The sequence below is a fragment of the Micromesistius poutassou genome, assembly GCF_964030765.1.
Source record: "Micromesistius poutassou genome assembly, chromosome: 4".
In the NCBI taxonomy this organism is placed as follows: domain Eukaryota; kingdom Metazoa; phylum Chordata; class Actinopteri; order Gadiformes; family Gadidae; genus Micromesistius; species Micromesistius poutassou.
The window spans coordinates 10,915,368-10,938,528 of NC_140274.1; the positions used below are offsets into that span (position 1 = coordinate 10,915,368).

Genomic DNA, 23,161 nt, shown 5'->3' on the forward strand with positions numbered 1-23,161 from the left:
AATGTTGTTTTTAAAAATGGCGCTCTTTTAGCTCTTGTAGAGTTTTGTTTCATTCGGCCATGGTGCATTCAGGAGTTGTTCCAGACATTCATTAATCCTAATCCCATCCCAGGATTAGTTGGGGAAAATACTCCATTGTGTCTGTGTGACAGACACCGTATTATAACACTCTTGTTTGTTACTTGCTTGCTCATCTATCTTTTGCCTCTGCTCTGAAATCGCAACAGAAAAATAAGCAGGAATGTTTATCTATAAGGATTAATAGTGGGTATAATAGAGTATTACATCCAATGCATCCAATTAGGTGGTCATTTTGTCGTTAACACACTTAATTGTTTGTTGAACGATTACGAACTCCCTCGGTTATAATTGGGTTATTTATAATTGGTGACAGAGCTGGCACTGTCATGTGATTCCTCAGGAGGCGCTTCCAGGCGGCGATGTGGAGGATGGTGGCACTTTCGACCCAGAGCTCAGCTCCTCCTCCAGGGGAGACTACAGCACGGACGCCTCCTGGAGCAGCTCTCCTGTAGGTTGCCCCCTCCCCACCCACGCTGGTCACCTGATTTCCCTAAAGCCCCCTGCACTCACATCTACTGTACTTCCTGCTTCACTCCCTCACCATCCACATGTCAGAGCGGCTCTTTGAAAGCCAAAGTGTAATGCACTGTCAACCACCGATTAACACGGTCGAGGGTAGATGGAAAATCGATGGAACGACGGATTTGCAATTATTATAGAAGTATATATTTTTAGTGAGGTCTTTCCTTGATGGATTTCCACTGGGGTATTGAGGCTCTGTGTGTGGCACAGCACAATTTTAACTCTCTGGATCTCTTTAATTGCATGGAGCATGTTGGGTTTAGTTTTGCTTATTGTCCTTTCACTTCCAAAAAGCTTTATAGATCCCTATTCAAAGGACTCTTGGAGGATACTCATTAAAACTACCTCCCCAGACAAGCAAGAATATAACTATATATATATATATATATATATATATATATTTATTGTTTTGTAATTTCATGGGTTAGTAGGTTTTAACGGCCATATTAAATATAATGGCAATGCCATCATAATTGATCCTGTTACACTACACAACATATAATTACATCATATTATATTATCTTCCAAGTCTTCCAAAAACACACACACACACACACACACACACACACACACAATAATGTATTTCCTGTCAATTCAAATCAAGGTTAGCTTGGCATCCAGGGTGTCTCTTATAACGACCTATAAAATAACGACCATATCCATCATTGGTGGTGGACAATGGCGTTAACCCCCACTCCCACCACCTCCTCCAGGTGCAGCTTCTTCGTGGCTTCGGCCTGGGGACTCCAGAAAGCCTGCACCAACGAGTGGAGTCGTGTCCCAGCCCCAAGGGCACCCCCAGGGATAGCTTCCACTCCTGCCACTCCCCGGACGTGGAGGATCCTGCGGACCTGGTGGGCAAACTAATGGATATCTAATTCCTATTCAACTCCGCACTCCCCTGCGATGGGTATTATCTGAGCGTATTGGTATCGCGGTGGTGGAGATAAGCCTTAAAGGACAATTCTGGTATTTTGAACATTGAGCCCCCTTTCTGGTTTGTCTAGGATGAAATAGAGTGGTTGACACCGAAATGTTGACTATTGGTCCTGTCTCGGGTATTTGGCTCATTTTGTATCTCCCCTGCCTGCTTCAGAATGGCTGGCTATGGGCATTCACAAACCTGTCCTTAAAACAACCCTAAACGTTTGTTTTCAGAAATGTGCAACTCACCGAGTGGTTAGTGGTGTTCGTTGATGTTCCAAATCAAGTATTGTAGCGAAATACAGTTTCTGTCGTGTTTTATTTGGCATTTTGTAAATCCTTTGATTTCTGTTGGAAGACTCATTGCTTGTTGACTGGAAACGGAAAGGAGGGCTGGTTGTACACTTCTCGCTCAGTGTAGCCCTTCTGTTCATATGGAGAACTGAGTAAAAAGACTACAACCAAACGTAAACAGCCCCATTCCCGTTTCCAGTTCCTGTCCGGTTTCCGTTTCAATGGGATTTACAAAATGCCAAATAAAAACGGACAAATACTGTATTTCGCTACAATACTTGATTTGGAACATCAATGAACACCACCAGCCACTCCGTGAGTTGCACATTTCTGAAAACGAACGTTTAGGTTTGTCTTAAAGAGTTTATCTTCAAGGTTTGTGAATGCCCATAGACAGCCATTCTGAAGCAGGCAGGGGCGTTTCCAAATACCCGAGACAGGACCAATAGTCAGTATTTCGGTGTCAACTACTCTATTTCATCCTAGACAAACCAGGAAGGGGTCTCAATGTTCAAAATACCGTAATTGTCCTTTTAGTGGATGGCCATGTAGTGTGCATACTTGATGTTCCAGCCTGTGGTTTTGTGTGAGTAACGGTAATGAGTGAGTAACCTTTTGTTTTCTTACTTCTCATTTCATTGCAGCCTCTAATTTCTTGCCAGTTATAGTAAACGTCCACGCAGCCACACAACCCACTAATGAGCCGAAAGGGTTCACCCAGGAGACCCAGGAGGGTTCACCACCATGTACTTGGCATACTAGCAGCCGAGACATTTGACAGTGGAGATTTTGAATAGATCTAATTATGTTGATAATTACAACCAAGGCAATTAGCATGAAACCAGAGACTGTTTCTGTAAGCTCATTAAGAGGTGGCATTTTGAACTCTGCGGCAATGTCGTCATTACGAGTGTGTCTTGCAAACATGTGAATAATCTTCCTATCCTCCCTGCAATAGGCATGTTTATCCCGTGGCCTGATAGTGTACATAATCCATGCATAGATTAATATGTTTACCCATTCCACGTATACCGCAGAGTCTGATGTTTGAACATTATAATTCCATCATTTCCCTCCCCCTCCTCCCCCACCCTGCAGGACCCAACGTCCCCCGGTACCGTAAGCAGCCCCTCCTCCTCCCGTCTCGTCTCCCAGATCATCGGAGCTGAGGATGACTATTTTGATTCGGACCAGGAGCAGGTAAGCCACCGATTGGATGGACGAGATGGTCTCAGTTGCAACGGTGACCATTAAAGAGGAATTTCACCGGTGGAGACATTAATCTGTATTAAAAGTGGGTCATACATGTAGTCAAATAGTAACATCAATTTCTAATTTGGTGCCTTCTGACCGAGAAAAGGCAGTGACCTTTTGGCGCTTGTGGATTGAAGACGACAACTCCCACAATGCCAATCAGCGTTCACTCCCTGAGGGACGTAACATTACAGCCAATCAGCATTCACTCCCTCTAGTCCAGAGTGAACTGCAGCAGGAGGAGAAATGATTGTTGCCGTTTGCAGACTCCCGGAGCTCTACATCTAAATAATATAATTGTATATAATATATAGGTATCTATATAATATAATATAATATTATATAATATTATATTATATATATTATCACAGCCAAAAGCTGTTTGCACTTCTGGATGATATTAGGAATTAAAGACTGCAAAAGACGTTCTTGGACATCTCTGGTCCTTCCACAACAAGTATAGACTCGTAGTGGGGGTTATCTGGGCCAGAGTCCTGCACAGGCTCAGGTACCCGATGGGTGACCTGCACAATTTGGATGAAACGGCTGAAAAATAATGTACTGTGTCGGACACGGATGTGGGTCAGGTCGAACGCCTGAACAGCGTGGGTCGGTCTTGGGTTTTGCGATTGCGAGCAAGACTTCTCCGGTGCTGGATATGTTATTCAGGATATGCTGGATACGTTATTCAGGAGCAGAGGAGTCAACTAAAACTGTCCACAGTGGATGATGTGCTTTTTTTTGCACGCCAACACAAGGTAGTGTAATTCTCCGGCGTTCCATCTAATGTGTCCAATTTTCCTTCGGGTGCGGGTCGGGCATCGATATCAATTTATAGCGGGTCTGGTCGGGTGCCGAATGTAATTCAGCTTTTGGCCGTGATATTATATATTATATTATAGAATTTAGATATAGAGCTCCAGGACTCCCACCGGAGCCCCCGGAGTGTTCTAGAATATCAACACGGCCAAAAGCTGTGTGCCATATGCTATTCTGAATAAACGACTGCGTCTCTGGTACTACATCATTGCATCTTTAGCACTCGTGTGATCTAATGGTCACATCCGGTCACACAGTAACGTCAAAATCCATACTGTAGCGCAAATTCACACCAGTGTGCTCTCTATACCATTTATACCATACAATCCCTAAGTCCCACCCACTGGAACTAGTGCTTGTATTTTTTTAGAGCCCCCCCCCCCCCCCCCCTCTTCCACTTCCTGCTTTAAATGACGCAAAAATCGTCATTTTTAAAGCAGGAAGTGTTAGAGGAAGATACGGATCTCTCCCGTCTCAGGGGAAAATAAGGGAATGATACACGACCACTCAAAAATATGACTGGGTTTCTAACGATACAAAGCTTAATGCAAATGGGTGAAGTGTCCCTTTAAGAACGCTGCTGCTAATAGATGGATGGAGCCCGGCAAATCAATGTCACAACCAAGATATTATTTTCTGATGTCTAATTAGTGGATACGTTTAGCTTTTAATTGGACTAATCTAAACTCTTCTCCTGACTCCCCCAGTCCATTGCCTACGTTCAGCCACTTCCCTTAGTCATAACTATCTGGCCAAACGTTGAGAAGGGCACCAAAGGCCAACAGCATGGCATGGCATTGCATTGCATTGCATTGCATTGCATGGGCGGGTGATGGCACCGACTCTCTCTGTCTCTCTTTCAGACAAACGGCCAGTGTAACAGCTTCCAGAGCATCGAGCTGATCAAGTCTCGACCCGCCCACCTAGCAGCCTTCCTGCACCACGTCATCTCTCAGTTCGACCCCGCTCCACTGGTGAGAGACCCACAGCCTCCACCCCATCCCTTTAATACCGGTTGTAGATATATAGAAGAGTGTTGACATGTTGTAGCTCCCCCATCCCTTTAATACCAGGCATGTTGTAGCTCCCACATCCCTTTAATACTAGTTGTAGATATACAGAGAAGTGTTGACATGTTGTCGATCCCCCATCCCTTTAATACCAGTTGTAGATATACAGAGAAGTGTTGGCATGTTAAGCTCCCCAATCCCTTTAATACCAGTTGTAGATATACAGAGAAGTGTCGGCTCCCTGTTCTGGTGTTACTCCTAACCCTTGTTTTGTCTCGTGGGGTCAGTTGTGCTACCTCTATGCTGATCTGTACAAGCAGACCAACTCCAAAGAGACCAGGAGGGTTTTTATGGATCTGCACAACTTCTTCATTGACCGGGGAGCCGTGAGTATTTGTTGGATTTGTTGAAAAAACTTAATGAATAAACTCTTTTGGCTTGTTTCCATGTACACCCAGCCAGTTGGTTTTCTGAGTCGTTTTATTAATACATCTACTTTCTCCTTTCATGCAGCATTTAAAAGTCACAGTCCCAGAGACCATGGCCACCGATCTTGGTGAGTGTATTTGCATATGCGTGCACTTCGTTAACGTCAGTTCTAATCTAAGTTAACTGGTAACCTGATTGTCGGCTTTTATACCCGGGTTGGCTCACTTCAAACATTTGGCTCGGTGGTCTGTGATTTGATCACTTAGACACTGTGCACTCTTCAAGCTGAAGTGTTAAAAAAGAATCAAGCGCTCCAATGATTTGGAAAGTATTGCTTTGAACTTCACTTTGATGGCACGTAGTCGCTGTGGACATGCAGCCATGCTTGTGTCAAATCCCCGGGGGGGGGGGGGGGGGGGGGGGGGGGGGGTGTGTGTGTGTGTGTGTGTGTGTGTGTGAGAACACTTTTGCACACTTTTGTCTGTTCCGGGAATTAGCAATAAATAAACGGTAACCCTAACTACCTGAACTGCATTTGTTTGAAACAGTCGGCTGTGAAATGTCTTCATTTTTATGTTTTTTTGTAGATTTTGCACCGCATAGCCCTTTGATTATCTTATATTTGTGTGACTTTAAAATCCCATGCCCTCTTCAAGTGACATCTTTAAAGGTTATAAAAAAGAGGGGGAGGGGAATACTTTTCTGAAACATGTACATTTGCAATGTCAGACCGACGGCGGACAGAGCTGATACCAGAGGAGCTCAACCGGCAGCACGTGCAGACCCTGCAGGACTCCCTGCTCCCCGACATCCAGAGGAACCTGGACGACTTCAGGTGAAGCACGCCACTCCTTTATGCTATCAACGGCATTGAATCGGGATGTACGAATGTCCGAAAAAACTCCCAAAACGTCCTATTCCAGATGACTTAGTACGTGAAAAGCATTGCTTTGATCGCTCGCCGCAGGTCCACCCACTTAACCTCAGCCACCCACGACACTTGACCGTGACACCGCACCTCTTCCATCCATCAACCAACCCGCTATGGGTTCGGCGTGTTTGTATTGTCACGGCGATCGGCGAGTCACACGGAGCCGTCTCCTGTCTGTGTCTCATCCCGCAGGCACAAGCGCAGCATGGGCCTGACGCTGGCGGAGGCGGAGCTGTCCCGGCTCGACCAGGAGCGGACGAGGGACCGCGTCACCCTGGAGAGGGAGCGCTCCTACGCCGAGAGCATCGTCACCAAGATAGAGGACGTCCTGTGAGTTGGAGGGCAGCCGCAGCCTGCTTAGGCGCAGCGTAGCGTAGTGCAGCACACTGCTGCTGCTGCTGCTGCTGCTGCTGCTGCTGCTCACTGCCAGCGCAGCTTAATAAAGCCCAGTCACCACCCCCACCCGTTTTTTTTATGTAACTTATTTTATTTTTTCCCCCCTGATTTCCCGCATCCAGGTTGACGACGCAGAACACGGAGGAAGAGAAATGGTGAGTGTGTTCGTGCTACGGCTCGGAGGAGCGTCATTGCGCAAAGGGCGAAGGGTTATTATTATGGGTCTCGCCTCGGTTCTCATGACAGCTTTTATCTTTCATTATCTGTAATGAGAATAATACCTTGGCTTCCATGGCACAAGTGGCGTTTCGATCCAATAATGTTCTTGTCAAAGGCTGTGTCACAACACTCAATTATCCTGCGTATATTTAGGATATTAAAACGACTCGTCCGGTCTGATAATTGCTAGTGTATTAAAACGATTTGCCTGCTCGGAATGATTTCAAGTATGAATTGCCTGTTTATTTAACTTCATAACTGCGTAGCGTGCTATCTCCGACTCCGTTCCGCCCAAGGAGTTTTGCAAAGTTAAGACGTTCACGCTAACAGATGGGCTTTCCCTTAAGTAAGCATAATATTTATATTGCACAAATTCTGACACAGCCTGGCTTTGAATGCCGTATAGCTTAAAGGGGTCATATTATTCCACCAGGTGTGAGTGTGATTAGCCATTACAAGCCATTTTGAAAATGTGCCGCTTCTGACGTCACAGGTGGGCGTGTCCACCTAGATGTATGACGGATAGATGAGCAACAATTGCTACAGTCCACTGGCTGGTAGACTGATCTATTCCTGCACATAGGTGGACACGCGTCTGTGATGTCAGAAGAGGCACATTTTCAAACGGCTTGTAATGGCTAATCACACTCACACCTGGTAGTATAATATGTCCCCTTTAAGCGATCATACCCCCCCGCCCCCGCGTACATGGAGTGCATATGTGCTCAGTGCTCATGATGCTATGATGACATGTGTCATGGGATTCTTCATGCAATCTTTCCGATTTGGTTGGTTATATAAAAAAAGCACAACAGGGTTATAATCCAGATGATATTGAAGGCGGTTGCTCTGTCCCTGTGTGTCGCTCCCAGCACTACCATGCAATACGTCATCCTGACGTACATGAAGCACCTTGGCGTGAGGTGCAAAGAGCCGCGCAGCCTGGAGTCCAAGCGGGTCCGCATCAACTTCCTGCCCAAGATCAAGGTACTTGAGCTGGTCTAATTCGCCCATTGGCACAGACTGCCACCAAAGCAGTGAGATGGTGGCCTCCCGGACCGCCATCTTGGCTCCACCGGTTGCTCTCCCTCCGCCGGGTGCTCCCTTAAGCAGGGAGAGCATCCGTCGGAGCCAAGATGGCGGCCGCCCTGGTACATCGTCTCAAAGTGGACCCTCCTCACCCTCCCGTTCGTTCCCTCCTGTCGTCCTTGTCGTACTGTGTGCAGAAGAGCATCAAGACTGAAAAAGACGGCGAGGAAAAGGTGAAGAAACCCCGGTTTCCCAGCATCCTCGGGCCCCAGCGCCGGCCGAGCCGGGTGGAAGCCACCTCAGGTGAGCCGTCACAGACCGGACGTATTATTGATACCCTCTCCTCTGGCAGCAGGCTGTCTTGCCTGTGCCCGTGTGCCTGTTTTGCAGCGCGGTTGTCCTGATGGTTTTTTCCCCCTCTTCTTCTTCTTATCGCAGTGGGCAAGGCGTTGGAAGCGCGGCCCCGGCCGCAGAAGCAGCTGTCTCAGCCCACGCTGGGGGCCAACGAGTACCTGGAGAGAGGGGGTCTGCGCAGCAGCCAATCCAGCGAAGGCTCGGAGCTCATGCACTCCTCGTCCCTCACCACCTCGCCCCCCAACAGCGCCAGCTACAGCCCGGACACCAGCAGAGACGTCGATTTCGGTGCGACCGTCCGGACATGTGCATTTGTAACAAAAAAAAGGTGGACAAAATGGTGTAACTTCCTCGGTACGGTGGGGAGTTTTCTTTCATGTTACCGTTGCTGTGTGTCTCAGGTGGGACCCCGACCTCCGGCTTAGGCTCCAGACTGAGCGACGGCCTCCAGACGGACCCCCTGGACGGGCTACCCTACCCTGCCTCGCACTTTGATCTCTATGCACTGGACCAACTGCAAGAAGAGGAGAGGGAGAATGACCGGTAAGTCGCCAAGGCTTTATTCATTGATTGCGATTGTGCATGCCATGCCTTAGGAAAGGTGGTGGCTGGTGCAATTGATTTATTTGGCTTTGTCCCTAAAAAGAAAGTACTTTTTTTAAATCGTAGTGATTCTGAACATGTACTTTGTCTTCATAGGGTTACTGACGGAACACCCAAGGTCATACGAAGGTAACTATGGCTACGCCATTTCATTTTATCTCTGTCCTTGGACCCGAGAATGAATGAGTCAAACCCTTTGTGTGTGTGTGTGTGTGTGTGCGTTTGTGCGTTTGTGTGTGTGTGTGTGTGTGTGTGTGTGTGTGTGTGTGTGTGTGTGTGTGTGTGTGTGTGTGTGTGTGTGTGTGTGTGTGTGTGTGTGTGTGTGTGTGTGTGCGTGCGTGCGAGCAGACTTGAGGGACTGAGCGGCACAGATGTTCAGAGCGAGGACGACCAGGGCACGGACTCAGAGCTGGACCTGTTGAACTGGCAGCAGCTGGTGGGGAAGGAGGTGCTGGCCGGCCTCAGGCCCCACGACATCAAGAGGCAGGAGGTCATCAACGGTGAGCCGACCCCCGTCCACAAACACACTGCTGGTTTGATATTAAATTCCTCAAACTGGCGTCCTCTAATGAATGCTTTGGTCGTTGGCCCCAATCCAGAGCTGTTCTGCACTGAGCGGGCCCACGTGCGCATGCTGCGAGTGCTGGACCTGGTCTTCTTCCAGAAGCTCTCAAAGGAGGCCCTCCTGCCCGCCGCCGACATCAGGAGCATCTTCACCAACCTGGAGGAGGTCCTGCAGCTGCATGGTAGACACACACACGCACGCACAAACATGCACCATGCGTTCCTGCAGAACGGGACAGACACACACACACACACACACACACCCCTTCTCCACACACACACACACACACACACACACACACCCCTTCTCCACACACACACACACACACACACACACACACACACACACACACACACACACACACACACACACACACACACACACACACACACACACACACACACACACACACACACACACACATACCTTCTCCACACACACACATACCTTCTCCACACACACACAAGGCCTTTTTGCCAAGCTGGTTCGGTCATGGCTTGGCACGCCCGGCAATTTCACGGTCTTATCTCAAGTTGTCGGTGTAAAACCGAGGGGGTAAAATCCCCTGTTCGTCACGGCGCGGGCTTTCTTGGTTCGTTGGAGAAGGCGGGGCTACTTATTCTACGTACACACTCACTTCTTCTACACACACACACACACACACACACACACACACTTCTCCTGAACACCCATACTTCCTCTATGTACCAATCACATTCACAATCACACACAGAAAAGTGCTCAATTCTACATTCAAATCTCTCAAACTCAAACATGGTTTTTCTCAAGGTAAATGTTTGTAGTGGTCCTTGAGATCTCCTGTGTCCTAAGTGGCTAGAAGTCCGAGCAAGCGTTTTGAAATACGTAAAAAGAAACATGCTACAGATTATTGAAAATAAATATATTATAAATATTTACTTCAGTAAATACAGTATTATGGCTTGACAAAAATAGTGTTGTGTTATAGTGTTTTTGCAATCCATCCCATGTTTTCCATTGTTTCCATTGATGTTTTGCATTTGCTAAATACACACTGGGAGCATAAGCAGCATTGCTGACTCCTTCTTTCCACTGCGACCTTCTGGCGGTAGCAACTTTGCGTGCGTTGGAAATCTTTGCTCAGCCACCGCACGTGAATTGATCTATTTTTTACTATTTGCATACGAGGTGGTAAAAAGGTCTTCATGACAACTTAGTGGTACACCAAAAGTCAGATTGGTAACCACTGCTCCTTGTCATCTCTCTCTTTAGTCAGTGAGACTGAACGTGTGTAAGGAGAGAGCTGAAAGTCCTGTGAGACTGTGAAACAATGCTCCCTAGTGACTCCGCTAGGTCACACACTTCCTAGGACACCACTGCTCCACGCATCCGTGAAGCTCCATGATTGAACATCCCAATATAACATAAGAGCGGTTATTATTTTATACAAAATATTGATCTGCTTTGGCTGAAAAGCTGTCTGTTTTACAGGAGTACAAATGTTGATTTGAAATGTTGATTTCAGCATGCCTCGCATCAAAAGTCGCCGCTCTCTACTGCTTTCCTACCCTTGTTATCTAAAACACTCTTATTCTGATTTGAATTTTCAGTTTCAATATTGGAGCAAATGGCAGCCATTCGGAAGAAGAATGAGTCCTCAGTAATTGATCAGATTGGAGATGACTTGCTCTCTTGGGTGAGTATAATTTTGCAAGCTGAAATTGTATTCTCCCTTTTGAAACATTTCCCCCCTTTTGAATCGTCTCAAGAAGAGTGATGTTGTATGAAAGAAGAAAAAACAGTTTCCTGCTCAAACTAATTGGACTGTTGCATCGAATGGCTTTATGTTTACGTCAACGAAAACACCAGCAGCAACAGATTGCCTATTCCGTCCTCTGATGTTTTTGTATTTTGTGTTTACTGAATCACAGTTCGGCATCGTTAAATAGAGGGCCAATTATCTGATGTGTTGTTGTGTGTTTATTTATGCATATTGAGTTATTTTTTTCTTGGATAATGGGTTTGTTAGGAGATATTATACATTATAATGAGGAAAAGACATTCCAAGTTGAGTAATGATGAGTTATAAAAGAAAAGAAATGGTAGGTCGTACCTGCAGCAAGATATAATGTAAAAAGCCAATCAGAAACTGACCTCCACGACCTGCCCATATGTGAAGGAAAAAGGTTAAACTTTTCCCTCAGGCCACGGTTAATCAATCTGGTCGACACACACCACCCCCCCATACATGGAGGAAACAGGTTAACCGTTTCCCTCATGCCCTGTTAATCAATCTGGTCTATACACACATGAGCCATCAAGGAGGCCCACCCCGTCAGGGAGCCATCATAGACCTCCATCCTCTGATTAAATCACCCGGTAATCTCCATGACCACTAACCCTCACCGCTGTGACTGTCGTCCTCCACCGACACCACCACACGCCTACCTGGGCTCCAGTTCAGTGGTGGCGAGGAGGTCAAGATCAAGCAGGCTGTGGGGACTTTCTGCAGCAACCAGCCCTTCTCCTTGGAGTTTATCAAGACCAGGCAGAAGAAGGACTCCCGCTTTAATGCCTTCATACAGGTACGCACAACCACTACAAGGACGACAACCAAGACACTGTCGGGTAGGGGAGAAAAATAAATTAAGTGTGTGTGTGTGTGTGTGTGTGTGTAATTGCTGGCCATGCAGCTAGAGAGGGGAAGTGGTGTTTAAAAGGGTCATTACAGTGATGAATAGGCTATACATTGCCTTTTCATCAACCTATTTTTTATTTTTGGTAAGTGTTGCCTTGGCTTATTGTATCATTAATCACTTCAGTTTGTGAGCATACCCTGCAAGACTTTGTATGTAAAAATGTGACGTCTAATGTCTGCCTAATGTTATCAGTGTTTTTCACAGCACGTTGAGAGACTGTGCTTAATGCATCACTCTAGTACCCAAAACTATGTTACAATATATATATATTTTTATAATGAATTTAGTGTCCACCCTAACTTACAATATCTTTCCTAAAAACGGTTTTGAACCAAAAGTGTTTTACTGTGTTTAAATACAAAAACAATTTCCAACAAATTGCAGACGATCTACAAAGAGCAAGTACCTATTTAATAGGGTTAGGGTCAGGGGTTAACCCTAACCCTTAGAGAGTCAAATTTAACCCCATCCCTATTCAATCATTATAAATGAATACTGAAGTTTACATGAACACGATTAGTAAATGGCTACTCGACAGTTAACTTAATAAACTGTTAGTTATTAGTTAGTTAATGCTCGCTACTGCATTAACCAATGTTAATTTATAGTATTGTACCCTTTTTGTGAAAGTTTACCATTGCATTTTTAACAGTATCTTTTATTGAATGAATGAATGAATAAATAAATTGTTAGATGTAATGCATTTTTTTATATGATCGAATAGACACGCTTTTAACTAAGCCTGGTTTTTGTTTTTATGACTGGCGGCCCGCCACAGTCTATTAAATTGTTATATTGAGAAACCTTTTATGGAAGTGTTCAGTCGATAACCTTTTCATTTAAAGTATAAGGCATTACTGAGTATGTTACTGCTTTTAGAGTCACAATTCAGTCCATTTCTCTGGTCCTTTTCAACATAAACTGTAAAACGTCACATGCTTTAATGGAATCTCAAAGGTTCAGTGCAACACGGGCAAGCATAATTGCATTGCAGAAAATGTGGAAAATAATTTAAACGTGACCTCATAGTACTCTCAGTACTGCAGCAAAAAGCAAGTAATAGTACATTTGCATTTTGGACGGAACATGTGGTATGTCTCAGAATGGAACATCTCATCTCCCTTATTCAAAGCCGAATGCCAAGTTATTACATAAAGGTCAGAGAGACATTTATTGTAGCTCTAAAGTAACTAGTGGATGAATCAGCCGGAAGATGCACAGCCCGCGAAACTATACACTTTTGCTATTATGTCCGCTAACCAAGAACCACTTTTTTGTCTGCGTGGTTCCATTTGACGGCAGGAGGCGGAGAGCAACAGACTCTGTCGTCGACTGCAGCTGAAGGACATCATCCCTGTGGAGATGCAGAGGCTCACCAAGTACCCCTTGCTCCTCGATAACATCATCAAATACACAGGTAGCGCACCATTCCCCAACGCATCCTGGAGGTTTTACCTCACACCACCGGCTCCATGCCTGAGCCGTAGTCACCGCGTGTCACGTCGGCACTCGCAAGCCACCTAGTTTATAACCCAATAGATGTCCCAGCCTGGGAGCTCTCCCATGCCGGCCATACGTCCACCGGTTCATTTGGAAATGCTACTCCCGACGCCCCCCTCCCCGCGTTCTCTCATGACTGTTAAGCGCTCCCCGCTGACATGAGTGGCGATGGCGTGCTGCTCCAAGAGGTCCAGCGGCTCCTTGCATGCTGTGTGGTGCACTCGCCACCGTGTAACTGATAGCTATTTCCTCTGCTCCACCGCCACCTCCACTGCCCCCCCCCCCCCCCCCCCCCCCCTATTGGATCCCTGTGAGGACCAGGGCTGAGAGGGCAGCCAGAGGATTGCCTGCACCACTTTTCATTTTCAAAAACACTTATTTTTTTAATGTTGTCTAGTTTGCTGACCTTGCCTACTTTGCTGCACTTTGCGGTGGATAATGGGGTAATGATCTCCGATATCGGGCGACGCCACAGTATGATGGAAAACAAGTTGACTGGTGCTAAACCTATAAACTGAAGATGCTTGACAGTTACACAGTACTCTAAACGACCTTCTCCTTTAAATGCTGCAATGTGCATACTAAACACCAGCTAGTTTTTTACTGGGCCCCTCCAGACAAGGACACAGGGTAGTGATGTTGAAAGCCGGTTTATTGTACGGTACGCAGACAATGATACATGCCGATGGTGCTCCTTGTTGCCATGCAGGACATCTCCCCCCGAGTGTGTGTGGTGATGACTGGTTTAGCCAATGCACAACAGATGTGCAGCCTTACCAATCCCCAGAGTCCAATCAGTCTGACTCGGGCCGGGTGAGGCTGCTTAAACCAGCTATCATCCACACACACTCCCCACACGCATTGAATTGCAAGTCAATGAATCAGTGCTGTAATAACAGCAAATACAGTAATTATCATTGAATAATGTATTATACGTATTGCCATGGAAACACAACCTATAACACATGATGGATATCCTTATTTTCCAATACAAAATTGCTGTAGGCAGTAGGGAACAAGCTATGGAGATAATATAAAATGGGGGGGAAAAAACTAAAGCAAATTAAGTCTTATAAGACCGGAGCTCTCCATAGCAGCATGCCTACCATTAGTAAGTTACAAAGACAAATGAAGAGATTATCATTTTAATGGTCCTGGTGCAGTAATGCATATTGTGGGAAATGTCTCCCCCATTATTCGGGGCCATCATTTTCATCCTGGCTGGGGTTTGGGTTCACACTGCGAGGATACTCTGACAATAAAGCAGAATGGGCTATTATAGGATCCCGACGCCTGCTTTGCTTTATCATAATGTCTGTGAGTGATGGTGGGGAGTGAGTCGTCGTGCCCCCCCCCCCACCCTCCGGCAAGAGTTGGACCAGATTTGATCCGTGGTTTGATGTCCTTACTGTACCGACAGCCATATGTTGTTTCACCTTCTTATGACAAATGAATTCATTGTAAGTCGCTTTGGATAAAAGCGTCTGCTAAATGCCCCAAGTGTAAATGTAAATGTCATCACTTTCAGACAATGCAGCAGAGAAGGATAAGCTGAAGCAGGCCAGCGACTGCTGTAGGAAGATCCTGAGCCACGTCAACCAGGCCGTGAAGGAATCTGAGGACAAGCAGGTACGGCCCCTCGTTCCATGGCTTCCCTTGATCCGTCACTCACCCTCTTTCCTGTCTTTCTTTATGTTCGACTTTCACTTATTCAGTTTGGTTGGTTCGGTGACAGGACTCTCCCTCCTGCAGTGTGCTTATTGACCGCTCCCTAACCACCCCCCCCCCACACACACACACACACACACACACACACACACACATCGCTTGTTCCTCTACAGAGGCTAGAGGACTACCAGAGACGGCTGGACCTCTCCTCTCTGAAGCAGACCGACAACCCCATGATCCTGGAGCTCAAGGTGAGTCTTCTTCTTCCACGCTAAAAGAGAAGGCAATTTATTTATTTATTTATTTATTTTTTGGGGGGGCGCACTGGGCTAAAGCGCGTACCATATAGGCACAGTCCTAAACGCAGAGACCCAGGATCGAATCCGGCCTGTGGTCATTTACTGCATGTCTCCCCTCTGTCTTCCACACCTTCCTCTCTATCTCTCTCTATAATAAAGCAGACAAAATGCAAAAATAAATCTTAAAAAAAAAAAAAAAGAGAAGGCAATTTTTGGTCGCTGGGAAAAGTGGGCTTACTGATTGGTATGGGTCGCTGATTCTCAGTCGCTGTGTGTGTTTTTCTTTTGGACCAGAACCTGGATCTCACCAAGAGGACCATGGTGCACGAGGGACCGTTGTCATGGAAAGTGAACAAAGACAAGACTATTGGTACGTTGCTCATCAAGTCTATCACATATGCATTTCAATAGTAATATCAGTCTGGCCTTGTCTGGGCAGCAATTGTTCAACTATGGCCGCAGCCTTAAGATATTTGAAAAATATTGCCAATCAAGAGTAGTGCTCGTTGACACTCGTTGACACATATTGTTGCCATATTCGATTAAAAGTACAGCAAAAACACTAAAATCTTAGAAAAGCCTTCACATTTTCCTTTGCTCCATTGTTGTTGTTTTTTTAATAAGACTGCTGCGCTGCTGGTTCACCGTGAACTAAAGCGCCCTCCCCTGAGGGCTGATCGGTCGTAGATTTTCATAATTTTTTTGGGAAAGTCTTTCAAACCGACTCAAGGACGTTTCCGAGGAGAGAAACCAAACGTGGACTCACAGAGAGGGTCTCACAGGGCGGGGCTGATTTGACTCTTGCTTCTAGAGGCCACGCAATACACGGCGGCAGCACGGTAACCTTGTTTTGTTGACCCTTGCTCCCCCCCGTCAGAGCTGTACACGCTGCTGCTGGAGGACATCCTGGTGCTGCTGCAGAAGCAGGACGAGCGTCTGATCCTCAAGTGCCACAGTAAAAACCTGGCCGGCAGCGCAGACACCAAGCACATCTTCAGTCCCATCATCAAGCTCAACACCGTGCTGGTCCGCTCCGTGGCCACAGGTCAGCATAAATAACGCACTAATGGTCGGCCATCATAGGTCATCGTCATCCTTGGCACTGGACATGGAAACCGCACCTCCTCTGGCTTTTCGCGCTCGGAGGGGCAGTTAAGCTGTGACACTGACTCTAAATCCAGGGCTATAAATCCTGTAACTTATGGCTTTGTCCTTTCTCCCCTGTGTAGACAACAAGTCATTCTTCGTCCTCTCCATGTCCGACAACGGTGCCCAAATTTACGAGCTCATGGCGCCAACCGTCTCGGACCAGCAAACGTGAGTGCACTTTGCCTCCACCGTTCACAAGGCTTCAGGGCCGGCAGCGGCGGCGGCGGCAGCTGTTGTTGTTGTTGTTGTTGTTGTTGTTGTTGTTGTTGTGTGTGCTAACCATAACCGGCCCGCCATCTTCTCCTCCCTCCACCAGGTGGCAACGTCTGATCACACAGAGGGCGGACGCCATGAAGGTGAAGCCTCACAGCGTCATACCGCTGCCACAGACCGAGTACGTCCCTCCTCCCCCCGTCCTCCTCCTCCTCCTCCTCGTGAGCGGCTAGCGCCGATCGCCTTTGTATGCCCTGAAGCTTACCGCGTGGCACGTTATTCATTTGCTGAACTTTAATTCCAGTACATCCGCCGGCGGCGAGCGGGACGGCGCAGAGATGATCACCACCGGCATTTCCCGCCTGAGCAGAGACTCGGATCGCACGTCGACAGGCAGCACCCAGTCCACCGGTAACCCCCCGAACGCACTCCTTTTATTGAGATACGATCGAGGAGATGAATGAGCGTGTTAATGTGTTCTGCTGAGATTGATCTGTTGTGTTTCCACCCACCCCCCACCCCCCCAACCCACCCCTGGCTCAGAGCTCAAAGAGAGCGGCGCGGAGCCTCGACCCGTGGCGCTGAGTTCCACACCAGGCACTAATCCCTTTGAAGGAGCCAAGCCCTGCGAGGGGGCGGAGGAGGAGGAGGAGGAGGAGGGGGAGGAAGGCTTCGTGGACCCGGAGCACTCTTATGGAGCGGCGGAAGAAGGCCGGGAGGGGGACTCGTTCAGCCTGTACCCGTCCAGGGCAGACGAGGCGCTCAAGACATGTAAGCGACGCCCCGGGGGAACCGCACCAGCGACCCCGGCGGACACCGTTTGGTTTGCAGACGAGCTCGGCTGACTGTGTTGTTGTGTTGTGTTACGGAGCAGAGCGTTTCCATCCAAAGCAAGCTCTGCAATGAATTCACACCCAAATCGGTAGGCAGCAGACAGTGGGGGTTAGTGCCCACAGGTCAGGCTGTGGTACACCACAGATCAAACAACTCGGCCGCCACACCATGCCGCATGCCCGCCTTACTCAAATCCTACGCTAAATGTCAGTGTTGCCCCGCAAGCATTTCCCGCGCTGGCAAGCGTCCCGCTTGCCAGCTTCGTTGCTCGGTCACATAAATATGAAAGCGTCTGGGTTTATTTATTCCGAGGTTTTTCTGCATACGCCGTGATATAGAAGCCTGACTGGGGGAACGTCCAGTCGAATCAATAGTCGGGGCTTACTACGATTTGTCAGTGCACATTTTTCTGCTCCCCGGCTCCCTCTCTGCGCGTGGTTGTGAATCCTCCCCCACTGATCCTCCCTGTCGTTTCCCCCCCACCCCCACCCACCCTGCGACCCTATGCCGTTGCAGTGGCGTCGTTGAAGCAGGCGCTGGTCACCCAGCTCATGTCCCAGGAAGCCAGCGAGCGTGTCCAGCGTTGCTCGGGGGCGCGTCTGCTGAGGACCACCTCCCTGCGGACCCCCGTGGACAGCCGCACGCGCGTCCTGGTGCACAACGGCTCGGAGAAGGGCCACGTGCAGACGGAGGACCCCGCACAGGACCTGGGCTCCGGGGACACGGGCTTCTTCGACTCCCCCGAGGACTATGGTGAGGCAGAATGCGAATAAAAAAAAATTGTTGAAACGCCAGAGAATATAATTGGCCACTGAAAAATCCAACTTTAGATTAAAGTCTGAAGTCTGATCACAGACGAGCTCAAACCTGGTTGAATGCTGCCAGAGGCGGGGGATCTGTAAGCAAGTAATTGGTGAACACAAACTGGGCCTGCAGGAGCAAACTGCCCGGTAAAAGTTTTCAACTCAACACTGTGCCGACTGGTGTAGAGATGCACTTATTAAAATTCCCTTCGGAAAAGCTTCATCTACTCATGCAAATCAGTTTGTGTCAGTAGAAAGTCCCCTCAACGAAACAGCAGAACGAGGGGTTACTCTGCCCCTCGCAGCTTATGTGCTAAAGGCCTGTGCTCTGTGCCGTCTACCCTCATAAATTCTACTATACTGTAGTCGGACTGCTGGATCCAAGATTACTGTTTAAAAGTTCTTTGTGGCACAAAACTTATTTGGGTTAATTTTATAGTTACCCCCCATTTTATGCCTTTCCTCTGCTGCTCTTTTCACATCTTGATTCATCCATGTCACCACGTGTGTGTGTGTGCTTATGTGTGTGCATGTGCGAGTTTGCTTGTGTGTGCATGTGTGCTTGTGCATGTGTGTGTGCATGTGCACACGCGTGTGTACTGTGTGTGTATATGTGTCCCAATATTTGTGTGTGTGTGTGCGCATGTTTGCTTGTGTGTGCGCGTGCTTGTGTGTGTGTGTACTGATGTGTGTTTGTGTGTCCTGATGTGTGTGTGCGTGTTTGCTTGTGCTTGTGCACGTGTGCATGTGTGTGCGTGCGCGTGTACTGATGTGTGTGTATGTGTGTCCTGATGTATGTGTGTGCGTGTGTGTATGTATATGTACTGATGTGTGTGTGTGCGAGTGTACTGATGTGTGATGTGTTTGGCCTCCTCCCCCCCCCAGCAGGATCCCTGGTCCTGGAGGGCTACGGTGGGCCAGGAGAGAGCAGCACGGACGACGAGGTGGCGGGGGGCGCGGGCAAGCAGCTGAGCGCCTCACGGAGCTGCCCCGCCGACTCGGGCATCAACCTGAGGTTCTCCACGACGTCGCAGGCCGGCAGTCTGTCCACCTTCAGCAGACAGGTCCTCTCTCACCTCCGCAACCTGCAGGCCAACCTCAGCTATCTGAAGGTAACGCTCACACTCTCCTTCTGTTTGTCCCTCTATCTGTCTCTCTATGGTCTACGTATATATCTCCATCTGTCTCTCTGTGGTCTCTGTCTCTATCTGTCTCTCTGTGGTCTCTGTCTCTATCTGTCTCTCTGTGGTCTCTATCTCTAGCGGTCTCTCTGTGGTCTGTATCTCTATCTGTCTCTCTGTGGTCTCTATCTCTATCTGTCTCTGTGGTCTATATCTCTATCTGGTCTGTATCTCTATCTGTTTCTCTGTGGTCTCTATCTCTATCTGTCTCTCTGTGGTCTATATCTCTATCTGTCTCTCTGTGGTCTCTATCTCTATCTGTCTCTGTGGTCTACATATATCTCTTATCTGTCTCTGTGGTCTATATCTCTATCTGTCTCTCTGTGGTCTCTGTCTCTATCTGTCTCTCTGTGGTCTCTGTCTCTATGTGGTCTCTATCTCTATCTGTCTCTCTGTGGTCTCTGTCTCTATCTGTCTCTCTGTGGTCTACATATATCTCTTATCTGTCTCTATCTGTCTCTCTGTGGTCTCTATCTCTATCACCCTTTTATTTCTGTCCGTCACTGTCTGTCTTCCTCTCTCCCTCTGTCTTGCCCTCTGTCTTGCTCTGTCTGTCTGTCTGTCTGTCTTGCTCTCTCTCTCTGTCTGCCTGTCTCCTCCTTCCTCCCTACCCTTAACTCCGCTCTCACACACAGAGCCTGTCGTAATGTCATGTTTTATTGTTTTGTTTTTGTTTCTGTCCGTAGGAGGTTGAAGCCAAATATAATAATTTAATACGGCAAAGGTCAGAGAAACCTGCGCCAGACACGGAGGGAAACAAAGGTAACTCATTTTGTAACTCGTCAAACGAAAAGCAAAAGCAACCGATTTTTTTCTCAAAGAAATGCGTCCATGCCTAATCGCAGCTCTCCCCTTCTCCTTCCCCAGATAAGAGATAGGGCCACTCTCGCCCCCCCTGGGGCCCCCAGCTCCGGTCCCAAAGAGGAAGTGTTGACTCTTAAGTTGTTGTTCCTACTTCATGGGTCCTGACGGATTACCTGGACGACCCACCCCCATAAGCTTGACCTCTCACTGCTGAGCCCTCCCCCCCCCACCCCATGGTTGCCACAGAAACGAGAGACTGAGCATGAGCAGACACTGTTCAAGGGTTGAGAGATGTGTCCCCATGCTGCCCCCCCCCCCTCCATCAGCACAAGGCAATCAGGGAAGTGGAACTCCCCCCCCCCCCTCCCCCCCATCCTCACCTATCTGCATTCTCTCCCCCATCCCTCTCTCCCAGAACTCCCTGCGAGAAAGAGAACTTATACCAAAATGTACAAAGATGTGTGTTACGAACTCATATATATATATATATACATATATATGAATATATATATATATATATATATATCTATATATATATATATATATGAAACACACAGAAGAAAAGGACAAATTTTAAGATAATGTATTATGTTTTTTCTTTTTTTTATCCCAAGATGTATTTATTTTCTTTCTTTCCATTCTCTTTTTAAAGTGTTTCCCACGTTGGCTTGTATGCGTTTGGCTGCGGTATTCTGGGGCGTTGCTTATCCCAGTGCCGCGTGTGCAGCGAGACGGTGTGACTTTTGAGTACACGTTGGTATCCTAGCACGCTAGCTTAGAAACCGCCCCCCCCCCCTCCTTTCAAACAAGCAGCAAGAAATGGCCTGAATATATTTAGAGAGAGAGAGAGCCCAGAGTTGCACTGGTTAATCTGTTTCGACTCTAGAAGCGTGTTTCAAGGACTAGAATTTTCCACATAAATTCTAGGGTTGGTATTAACTAGAATGAAGAGTCCACCGGGTTCTGATCTGGTCTGATGTGTTATACACCCCCCCCCCATCCTCCCCCACCCCGTCTCCCACCGCTAAAGAGGGGCTATTACTCCTCTGTTCCTCTACCCATGTAGACTGCCCTGACATCTGACTCCCGCTCCCTTCGTCTGTTACTCTATAAGACATGCCCACCCGTGGGTGTGTCTGTTACTCTATAAGACACGCCCACCCGTGGGTGTGTCTGTTACTCTATAAGACACGCCTGCCTGTGGGTGTCCCTGTGTGTCCCCTCACGCAGCTCCGTCACAGGGCTGCTGCCACCACCGGTGTTATTTATCCCCCCCCCCCCCCCCCCCCTCTCTCTCCTCTCCGCCGTCGTGTGTCCGCTCCATGTCGCCCTACCGAGCGGGGCTGTATTGCCTGACCCCCCACCACCCCTCCTCTCTCTCCTCAGCGGGAGAGCACCCAGAAGACGCTGCGTGTATTGGCCTCAGACTGGGTGCACGCCTCCCTCCTCCGCTACCGCTGGCTGTTCGCCAAGCCTGGTATTCTAATAATAATGTCACATGGTTCAACATATATATTGTACAATGATCAAGTTGGAAAGGCTATGCATAACTTTAATAAATAAATCGTGCCACGCCACATTTCAAAAAGGAACTTGTTTTTTTTGGGGGTGTTTTTTAGTTTTTAATTTATTTTACTTTTTGAAGATGAATTATCTTTGGTGGGAACTACATTTAACCTCAGGTTGTGTTGCGATCTGTTGTTAGTTAGGGGAATAGCATATCTTCACTTTAATGTCATGTTGGGTGAGACAGTGTCAGTTGTAGACCAGTCAAAAAGTAAGTGTTTGCATACTGATTTTGCCGCCAAAGCCTACCTTTGCTGCCATATAGTACAAAGGATAAAAATTTGTAAGATATTTTCCCCAATATTTCGGGAACGTGCAAGGATTTGTTCACCCCTTGTCTTTTAATTTTGTTTACCAAAGCTGAGTAAAGTGCTAGTATGATGGTTGGATTAATACTGCTGATGAATTTTGCTGACCAATAGAGGATTCAGGACAACAATGGAAACCCCCCAACAATGGCTCCCAGGGCAAAGGCTATTTCTGCCATTAGACCGACATAAAAAACATGGTCAGCTGCCTGCTAAGCTTTAAACGATACACCACTTGCACATTCTGTTTGCAGCTGTGTGGGTCAAGTGTTCTCTTCTTTAACAAAAGTATTTTAATAACAAGTAAGAAATGTATTTGAGCTGCTGCTTTTATTAAAAGTATCTGCACTCTTCTTGCTCTACTGATTTTTTGTTGAATATAGTGTAACATAAATCCTGAAAGTCTCTAGTTGTGTATCATCAAAACACAATCATTTATAGATATTTGGAGCAACACGTTGGCAAGCAGAGCTGGGCTAAAAGGAGGACGACTCAAGAGTGCGCATCTTTTTTTGGTCCACCAGTAGGTGGCAAGCATTTACCATATAAGCCAGTCAGCCACATATAACGACCCTCCCTGAACGCCGCAGTGGCATCAGTGGGTTATCCCCAACTTCTTCTGAGACAACGTAAGCATCATACTGATGTTCACACTTTCATGACAAACCGTCAAATCGATAATCAATGATTGTGAATTGTGTGCAATCAAGTATAAACGTTAATATCCA

The 23,161-nt window shown here is 47.4% G+C and overlaps 1 protein-coding gene across 3 annotated transcripts in view; it reads left to right on the plus strand.

Annotated features, from left to right (window-relative positions):
• The window catches only part of arhgef12a (Rho guanine nucleotide exchange factor (GEF) 12a), a 41,738-nt gene extending 19,049 nt beyond the window's left edge, over positions 1-22,689 (plus strand). For 2 of the 3 annotated variants that reach the window (XM_084467347.1, XM_084467349.1), the window contains 31 exons: positions 422-529; positions 1,317-1,457; positions 2,920-3,021; positions 4,758-4,868; positions 5,192-5,290; positions 5,418-5,460; positions 6,063-6,168; positions 6,457-6,594; positions 6,783-6,815; positions 7,752-7,866; positions 8,106-8,211; positions 8,347-8,550; positions 8,664-8,805; positions 8,962-8,994; positions 9,214-9,365; positions 9,465-9,611; positions 11,020-11,105; positions 11,869-11,994; positions 13,411-13,525; positions 15,137-15,237; positions 15,450-15,527; positions 15,870-15,945; positions 16,453-16,620; positions 16,805-16,892; positions 17,041-17,118; positions 17,242-17,348; positions 17,481-17,708; positions 18,288-18,524; positions 19,460-19,686; positions 20,442-20,517; positions 20,623-22,689. In XM_084467347.1, coding sequence (XP_084323473.1) covers positions 422-529; positions 1,317-1,457; positions 2,920-3,021; positions 4,758-4,868; positions 5,192-5,290; positions 5,418-5,460; positions 6,063-6,168; positions 6,457-6,594; positions 6,783-6,815; positions 7,752-7,866; positions 8,106-8,211; positions 8,347-8,550; positions 8,664-8,805; positions 8,962-8,994; positions 9,214-9,365; positions 9,465-9,611; positions 11,020-11,105; positions 11,869-11,994; positions 13,411-13,525; positions 15,137-15,237; positions 15,450-15,527; positions 15,870-15,945; positions 16,453-16,620; positions 16,805-16,892; positions 17,041-17,118; positions 17,242-17,348; positions 17,481-17,708; positions 18,288-18,524; positions 19,460-19,686; positions 20,442-20,517; positions 20,623-20,633 — 3,582 coding nt within the window. In that variant the 3' untranslated portion in view covers positions 20,634-22,689. The remainder of the gene's footprint in view (positions 1-421; positions 530-1,316; positions 1,458-2,919; positions 3,022-4,757; positions 4,869-5,191; positions 5,291-5,417; positions 5,461-6,062; positions 6,169-6,456; positions 6,595-6,782; positions 6,816-7,751; positions 7,867-8,105; positions 8,212-8,346; positions 8,551-8,663; positions 8,806-8,961; positions 8,995-9,213; positions 9,366-9,464; positions 9,612-11,019; positions 11,106-11,868; positions 11,995-13,410; positions 13,526-15,136; positions 15,238-15,449; positions 15,528-15,869; positions 15,946-16,452; positions 16,621-16,804; positions 16,893-17,040; positions 17,119-17,241; positions 17,349-17,480; positions 17,709-18,287; positions 18,525-19,459; positions 19,687-20,441; positions 20,518-20,622) is intronic. The other variant, XM_084467348.1, reaches the window with a different exon arrangement.
• Positions 22,690-23,161: the final 472 nt, after the last annotated feature.